We start from the raw sequence: 8,972 nt of genomic DNA, 5'->3' as shown, positions 1-8,972 counted from the left end.
AACAGATGTACATATGTACTGTGCTATGTTTTTTCTTATTTTAATCTCATAAGCATTTTGCATGTTATTATAGCACATGCTCTTCACAAGCACTATTGCCAAGGGAATAGTACATCAAATGCATCTAACGAAGTTTACCTAACCATTCCTCTTCTGTTTAATGTGTAAGTGGCTTCCTGTTATCTTTGCGGAGTTAAATGTTATGGACATTGTTAGATTGCTAATACTTTGTTCCAAACTACTTTCCTAAAAGCTTGCACCTGGTCAATGTACTCTCTGAGGGTTTTTCTCTGAATACCCCGCTCTGTGCTACAAATGAAAACTAACATCCCAGAGGCTGTCCCCTTATTCAACTCTACAGCCCTCCGATGCCCTTAATGGGGCTCTAGGAAGGAACATGAAATGTCTGCTACATGCCAGGCTCTGTACCTTTCATCCATCCATTCACTCATTCATTCACTCAGTCACTCACAAGTTATGTTGAGTGTCTACTAAGGGTCAGGTACCGCTTACACAGTAATAAGCTAAGTGACCTCAGGAATGCTCAGCCTGTGTCAGGGTGGTCTTCAAGGTGTGCACAGTGGACAGGATGAGCACGCAAACAACTGAACAAGTAAATTTAGTGTAACAACTGCCAGTAAGAAGTGGAGGATGCTATTTTTGAAGTATTTTTCTACGTCTTTCATAATCTCCTGACGTTGAGTGTGTTTTATAGTAATTCGGACGAAATTTGCACAGATAAAAGCAAGAGATGAAATAAGACATAAATAACCGATTAAAAAGAGAAACCTCGCCCCTGAAACTAGTTCTGCCCTCCTACGGCCGCTCCCTGCACTGCAGCCTCCGCCCTACACTTTGCTCCCGGCTGCCCTTGGAGGGTTCCCTCTCCCGGATCCCAGCCCCGGCTTCTTTGCTCGCGAGAGTTTCCCCGTCTTCTCGCGGGATCCCAGGCTGCCGCAGGGGAAGGCGGCGGAGGAGAGTGGGGCTTTCTGCTCAATCACACTCCCCAGGCCCCGCCCCCCCCCAGCTCCCCGCCCAGCTGACTGGGTTGCACGTGTATTTGTTGTGATTCGCCCTCACGTGACTGCGGAAGTACCGGCCCCTCAGGCCCCGCCTTCAAGATGGCGGCGCCCAGTGCGCGGGGTCGCGACGTGCTTCGGCTCCACGGCGGGTTATAGCGTGGGCGGTGTTTCCGGGCCATGGACCGGCCCGGCTTCACGGCCTCGCTGGTGGTGAGTGCGGGCGGGAGAGGGGTGCTCGGAGGCCGGAGTCCGGCCCGGCGCTGGTCGGGGCCCCTCCGCACTGGGATGTCTCCCGGTTTGGCGCGAACTGCGCTCTCGTCCCAGGTCACCGAGCCTGGGAGCCAGCGCGGGGCGCGGGCCGCCGCCGGCTCTGTCCGGGCGGAGTCCTTCCGCCCCGAGCCGGGAGGAGACGGGGAGGGGCCGCCCGACTCCTCGTTTTCCGCACGGAGATCGTTTCCCTACGTAAAAGCTTCCATTGATGTAACTGCCCTGGAGAACGTGGGGTTATGTATAGGAATATAGCAGCAGAACCAGACACGCGCACCCAGGTCGCGCAGACCCTCTGTCCCAGACCATGTTGTCATGTTCCGTGCTTTTTCTCAGTCTCGGAAAAATGACACTCCCATCCATTCACTCATTCATTCATTCATTCATTCATTCATTGTATAATGAATCTGGTTATTCTGCTTCCTGTGAGACAGGAGTGCTTGATTCCTTAGAAAACAACTAGAATCAACACGTACATAAAAAAGGAACAGTCCTTTAATAAATATTTTGACGCCTCTCTGGGCAGGTCCAGTAGGGCCTTCTAGATATGGCGGTGAGTACGATAGAGATAGGCCCGTTGTGAGAAGGAAAAAAAAAACTTTCAAAAAGCTTCTCACCGAAAATGCAGGCCCAGCGGCGTTCCCTCTGATTACCGCGTGTCTGCCGCTGCGGGTGTGGGCGGTGACCCGGCGAGCAGGCGCCGCGGGGCCTGGGGTGGAGGCCAGGGAAGGGCTGGTGGCGGTGCTCCCGGGAGGCGGAGGGAGGCGCCGCAGCCAGACGCGCGGGACGGTGCTTTTCCATGTGGATCTGCTGCGACTGTGTAAGCCGGGTCTTAGAGATGCAGACAAAGGAGTGTGTTACCACTTTCCGGAAGTTTTCCTGTCTAGCCAGTGAGATCTCAGTAGTGGTGCTTTTGTGTTTTGTTTTTTAAATCCTCACCTGAGGGTATGTTTTTCATTGAGTCCAGAGAGAGAGAGGGAGGAAGGGAGAGGGAGAGAGAAACACCAACTGGTTGCTTCCCATCTGGGGCTTGAACCCGCAACCCAGGTTTGTGCCGTGACTGGGAATCGAACCCACGACCTTTGGGCGCACAGGCCGACGCTCCAACCGACTAAGCCACACCTCCCTGGGCAGCAGCAGTAGTTCTGACAGACAGCATTGTTCTAGGAACCGGGGTGAGCTTTTTACACGCATCGTCTCAATTAATTCTGTCGTAGTCGAAGTCTTATTCGAGCTCTCCAAATGGCAGGACTGAGATACAGAGAGGTTAGAGGACGTGTCCTGAGTCACACAAAGGAAATGCATTTCATGTAGGTCGGTGCTGGAGAACAGATTCCAGCCCTAGCAATGCGGCCTGGGATGCCCTGCCCGCAGTGGTTCTCAACCTTCTGGCCCTTTAAATACAGTTCTTCATGTGGTGACCCAACCATAACATTATTTTCGTTGCTGCTTCGTAACTGTCATGTTGCTACTGTTATGAATCATAATGTAAATATCTGATACGCAGGATGGTCTCAGGCGACCCCTGTGAAACGGTCGTTCGACTGCTAAAGGGGTCGGGACCCACAGGTTGAGAACCGCTGCCAGCTGCTCCTTGATACTCTCTCTGGAGTTAGGAGCAGCTGCTAAAAACAGGTGAGTGCCCAAGTTAACAGAAGAAGAACAATGACACAGTTTTAAAGTTTATTAAAGTGTGGTACACATGTTGGAAGGTATACTTTTATTTTTTCATGTAGTTACAGAGGTTGAAATTTGGGTCAAGGGGTACAAGTTTCAAGGAAGTTAGATTTTATTCCAACTAAAGACAAATCATTTTATTAATTGAACACACAATTCATCTTATTCATTGAACACACAATCTAAGTGCCATGTATTCTGGACACTGTGATTACCCTTGGAGATACAATAGCAAACAAACCAAATCCAAAGGATAAGTACTCTGAGAGAAATAAACTGAGGTGGGATAGAGATGGAAAATATTGGGGAACCTACCTTATTTTTTATATTTTTTCATTCATTCATGTTTTAAAAAAATCTTTATTGTTGAGAGTATCACAGATGTCCTCCCTTTTTCTCCCCTCTTGCCCCTGACCATCCAGTTCCCACCCTCCCCCAGGCCTTCTCCACCCTATTGTCTGTGTTCATGAGCAATACATCTATGCATATACTTTCTTTGGTTAATCCCAACCCCGCTTTCATCTGAGATTCGTCAGTATATTTCATGTTTTCATGCCTCTGGCTCTATTTTATTCATAAACTTGTGTTCATTAGATTCCACATATAAGTGAGATAATGTGATACTTGTTTTTTTTCTGACTGGCTTTTCCCACCTATATAATCATCTCCAGGTCCCTCCATGCTGTCTCAAAGGGTAAGAGATCCTTGGTTTTTTTTTTTTACTGCTGCATAGTATTCCATGGTGTAAATGTACAGCCTTTTTAACCACTCATTTACTGATGGGCACTTGGGCTGTTTCCAGATCTTAGCTATTGTAAGCTGTGCTGCTATGAACATAGGAGTGCATGCATTCTTTGTGATTGGTGTTTCAGGATCCCTAGGATATATTCCTTGAAGTGGCATCACTAGGTCAAATGGCAGTTCCATTTTTAGTTTTTTACGGAAACTCCACACTTTCCCACAGTAGCAACTCCAGTCTGCATTCCCACCAGCAGTGCACGAGGGTTCCTTTTTCTCCACATCCTCGCCAGCACTTGTTGTTTGTTGATTTATTGATGGTCGCCATTCTGGCAGGTGTGAGGTGGTATCCCATTGTTCTAATTTGCATCTCTCTGATGATTAGTGATGAACATTTTTTTCATATATCTCTTGGCCATTTGTATGTCCTCTTTAGAGAAATATCTATTCAAATCCTTTGCCCATTTTTTCAATTGGATTGTTTGTCTTCCTTTTGTTGAGTTGTATGAGTACTTTATATATTTTTGAAATTAAGACCTTATCAGATCTGTCACTGGCAAGTATGTCCTCCCACACAGGGTTCGCTTTTCATTTTGAAGGGTTTCTTTTGCTGTGCAGCAGCTTTTCGTTTGATGTAGTCCCACTTGTTTATTTTTTCCTGCCTGCCTCTTCTTTCTCTCCTCTTGGTACCTCACTATTTCACTGACCTTGTAGTTCATCTACTCACCTGGCTTGTTCTACCATGAAACCAAAACCACCCCTACCATCCTAAGCTGCAGGTGAAAGGACTTTGGCAGTGTTGGTGCTGTGCAGTGAAAAGTACAGGCTGTCCTTTGCATGGTAGTGTAATGCTTTAAAAATGAAAGCGCAAGTGGAATCATGCGGAGTGGTCTCAATGATGAGAAAAATGTTAATTTAATGACAACACTTCTTGTCAGTGTTAAAAATTAAAAGCTCTCTTGTCGACTGTACTTGAGAAATGAAAAAATAGATGCTGTCATTTAAAACATGTAATACTCTCAATAAATGTTTTTTTAAAAGATTTTGTTTCTTTGTCAAAAATGTATCAAAATAATTTGAGCAGTACTTATTGTCTAGTGATATAACTTATAATTCAGAACAAATATCTTTTTTATGCTTTGGCAGGGGTGTGTGTGTGTGGTGGCAGGGGAACAGGTGGTCTGCTGGCTTCAGGAGACAGCGGCCATAGGAAGGGCATTCCAGGTTGAGGGAGAAATCCAAGCAGGAACACAGAAATGAGAAGTTTCAAGACGTGTCAGGAGAGGCTCAGGTTCATTAGGGTGAAATGAAGTCCGACAGGTAGCTTAAAACCGGCCCATAGATCAAGGTTCTTAGTTTCCCTTCCTGAGTGCCTATTTCATACCAAATGTAACCAGTGAGTTAGGATTTATTTTATGAGGGATTTTGAATAGTTTTACTTTTATATGTTTGCAATACTCAACCAAATTTGAACAATACAAAAATTAACAAGATAGTAAAAATTCTCTTCATCCTGAGTCTCATTGCACAGAGGTAATAACTTTTAGCAATTTAGTGTGTCCTCTTCTGGACTTGTAACTACGCATATACAAAGAGTTACACATTTCTTTGAAAGGCAGGATGATAAAGCATATATTGCTGCACAGCTAAGTTGATTAACTTAATAATCTAACACGTTTCTGTGCCAGTGAGTCCAATTGACCTCATTCTCTTAAAGGCTGTGTGGCGACACAGTACTCATATACGAACTGATCTAACAAGATTCCTGGATTTAGGTTGTTTCTTTCTTTTTAGTTACGATGCTATAGTAAATATTCTTGTATATTTATGCATATCTGTGAGTGAAATATATATAAACAAAATAGCTGGATCAAGGGTTTTATAATTTAAAATTGACATTTTACCAAATTGTCCTTCAGTAGGCTATAATAATTTGTTTCCCTTTATAGTGCCCATAACTATTTATATTTTTAATCTTTTCTAGTTTAATTGGGGAAATGTCTTAATTTGTTCTTATTGGGTCATTAATGATGGGGAAGCATCTTTTCATAATTTTGTTGGCCATTTATATTTTTCTTTTGGGAATTGCTTGATCCGGAGTTTTGCAATTTTAAAAAAATCCGTACTTTTTTAAGGTTGACTTTTTGTACCCTCTAAAATATGGGTAGGAGCCCTTCCTTATAATCATTAATTTATACATTCTTCAAATAATTGAGTGCCTGCTGTGTGCTGGTGCTGGGAACATATTGATGAACATGACAGGTATGGATCTTACAGTGTAGTGGGACATACAGACAATAGTGGATGCTCAGTTATAGAATTAAGATTGTGGTCAGCCCTGACCAGTTTGGCTCAGTGGATAGAGTGTCAGCCTGCGGACTGAAGGGTCCCAGGTTCTATCCCAGTCAAGGGCATGTAACTTAGTTGCGGGCACATCCCCAGTAGGGGGTGTGCAGGAGGCAGCTGATCGATGTTTCTCTCTCATCGATGTTTCTAACTCTCTATCCCTCTCCCTTCCTGTCTGTAAAAAATCAATGAAATATATTTTTTAAAATTGTGATCAGTATTTGGAAACAAGGGGGTCTAATCCTAGACTTGGGGATTAGAGAACAGCTGTGTAAAGTCCAAGAAATGAGAAACATCAGATGACCTGGAGGAAAAGAGCTCCAGGTGGAGTTAGGGTGGAGAGGTAGAACTTCCGGAGCCTTACAGGATTTGTTCTTTGTCCTGAGGCTGGGGAGAGTTTGGAGGACTTACAGGCTGGACAGTGGGCAGATGAATTGAAGTTTGCATTGTACAAAGGTGACTGCCATCAGGGCGAAGTGGCAAGGAGCACTGCAGGGTGATGCATGGGGGGTGGGGAGGAGACAGATATCCAGGAAGCAGGAGCAGTGAACTACAAGCTTCAAGACCTTGTGGAAGAAAACCCCAGAATGTCAAGGTCAGATGTTTCCCAGAGAAGCCCCGTTAATATTGGGGCGGAGGGCATTGGTTCTTCTTAGCTGAAGTTCAGGCCAGCGGCCTAATTTAACTATGCTTAGTTAAATTAGACAAGTGGTTTGGTTTTATCCTAATTTGGTTTTAGCACGATTTTTCTGTTGTTGCACAGCCTCCTTTTGAGAAATAAAGGTTTTATAGCAAGTGATTTTGACTTTTATCAACTCCCAGAGTAATTTCAAAGCACTAATTAGACACTTCTCTGCAGCCTGCCAGCACTTTTTGGGTTTTTTAACTTGAGGTAGAATTGTGTATTTTACCTATATGATATCAAGGTCGCAATAAATTGTTATGCTCTACTAAGGCTTGCTGGTTGCCTGAATTTTGTTCTATATCTTTGGATTTTTGTTTAGTTCTTAAATTACCATTTTCAGTGTAAGCTACCATAAATCTTGAAACTAATCATTTACCTGAGAACCTTTATGATAAATGATCAAAAATAAAACAAAATTCTCAGGCTAAAAAAAATAAAATAATTTGGTAGAGTTTCTTGTAATTTAACTGATGTTGGCATGTACTAGTATATTTTGTATATAATTATGAACAAAACAACACTGATGTAAAATTATGAACACTACTAAAGTTTTTGTTTAAATCTTAAATATGCCACAGTGTGGATAAATATATAGGTATTCTTCCTGCTCTCTGTTACCTGTTTGTTTGCGTTGTTGTTGTTTCTCAGTCTTATGAATTTAAATGCCATTTGAGACTCAGAAGTTTAAAATCTGCAGAAGCAGTTAGTAACTTTTGATTTATGTTTCACTAGTAAGTAGATTGAATCTGGTCATTTTATTCTCAGCAGATAAGAATTCTGATGAAGGAGGATCAGAGATTCAATGCATGCAAAGTAGCCTGAGAGAGCAAAAGTGTAATTAACTTATTGATTACAATTGAGGTGTAGATAGCAACCTTCTCCTAAGATTAAAGAAAAAATTGTAATGAAGTGCAGAATGTTCTTAAGGAATCCAGTCATATACGTTCTCAGCAGAATTAGCTCTTGAGCTATGAGAACATAAAGAGGCAGACAAGCTATTTTATTTACATACTGAATTTTGTAAAATGTTTCAAAAATAAATGAGAAGAAGGTTGACTTTTTAAAACTTTTCTATGGTACTTATAAACCTTTTCCCATGACTTAGAAAAGGCTACCTTTTATCCAGAGAGAAATGCCATGTCATTTGTCACTGTTTTACTGCCCATGTGATTCTCTACCAGCACATCTCTGCTCTTTGGGGGACATCTTTTTGGGTCCTTCACAGAGGAGACTTTCATGGTCTTTGAGGTTCTGTTGTGTCTTTCAGGCCCATCATACAGGATAGTATTAATGTTTCGGGTAATGTGCTTTTCTAGTAGAAACTAATTTTTAATATTTACCTATGCTAGTTAATGATTGGATTTCCCATCAGAGCAATTTCTTTTTTCCAGTGATCTCTTGCAGTGGTTTTGTGAGTGGTAAGTAGAGCAGAGTGTTTGCTGGGTGCAAGCTCCTGAGCATTTTGTAACCCAAAAGGTGGAAACAGCTGATCGTTTCGAACTTTGCCTGTATGTTTGAATAATACAAATTCTTCTTAGTCTACGCTTTGGAATATATAGGTTTTTAGTGGATATTTTAACCCTTTGAATAGGTAATATAGTCACGTGGTTCACACTTCACGAGATAGCAGAAGTTGACAATTCAGTGTAAGAATTCCTATGAAGGAGCCACAGTGAGTTTCCTCTCCACCCTTCTTCCATCTGCATAAACTGGTTTCCATATGCATCTTCATATCATCCTTTTAGACCAGGGGTGGGCAAACTTTTTGACTCGAGGGCCACGGAGGGCCGGAACAAAAGCATGGATGGAGTGTTTGTGTGAACTAATATAAATTCAAAGTAAACATCATGACATAAAAGGGTACGGTCTTTTTTTTTTTTTTAGTTTTATTCATTTCAAACGGGCCGTATCCGGCCCGTGGGCCGTAGTTTGCCCACGGCTGTTTTAGACTGTGTGTTGACTTTTCTTTGACACTGTGTTTGAGTTTATATTTTTTGAGTATCTTTTTGATTTGACTGAGGTGTAACCAGTTTTAAAATACTCTCCATATGCTCCAAGTTCTCATGAGGGTTAAAGTTTTTGAAGTGCAGCTTTCCATCCCTAAGCAACACGGTTTGCTTAGGCTTAGGGCCAGGCTTTAATGTCCTCTAGGAATTAGTTCTATTTCCCCCCATTTATTCACTTAATTAAAACATTTATCAAGGAATTTTCAAATATACACAAAATAGCAATCCCTA

The 8,972-nt window shown here is 42.6% G+C and overlaps 1 protein-coding gene across 4 annotated transcripts in view; it reads left to right on the top strand.

The window, feature by feature from the left end:
* Positions 1–961: 961 nt before the first annotated feature.
* The window catches only part of SLC25A26 (solute carrier family 25 member 26), a 156,117-nt gene continuing 148,106 nt past the window's right edge, over positions 962–8,972 (top strand). For 2 of the 4 annotated variants that reach the window (XR_013996764.1, XR_013996765.1), the window contains exon 1: positions 1,079–1,232. Coding sequence is in view for 2 of the 4 variants with exons in the window: in XM_081105448.1 (XP_080961574.1) it covers positions 1,200–1,232 (33 nt within the window). In the remaining 2 variants the exon portion in view is untranslated. Of the gene's footprint in view, positions 1,233–8,972 lie in introns of all 4 variants that reach the window. The other 2 variants (XM_081105448.1, XM_081105449.1) reach the window with 2 other exon arrangements.

Source organism: Myotis nattereri (genome assembly GCF_964212035.1).
Source record: "Myotis nattereri genome assembly, chromosome: 14".
In the NCBI taxonomy this organism is placed as follows: domain Eukaryota; kingdom Metazoa; phylum Chordata; class Mammalia; order Chiroptera; family Vespertilionidae; genus Myotis; species Myotis nattereri.
This window is presented reverse-complemented; position numbering and strand designations above follow the sequence as displayed.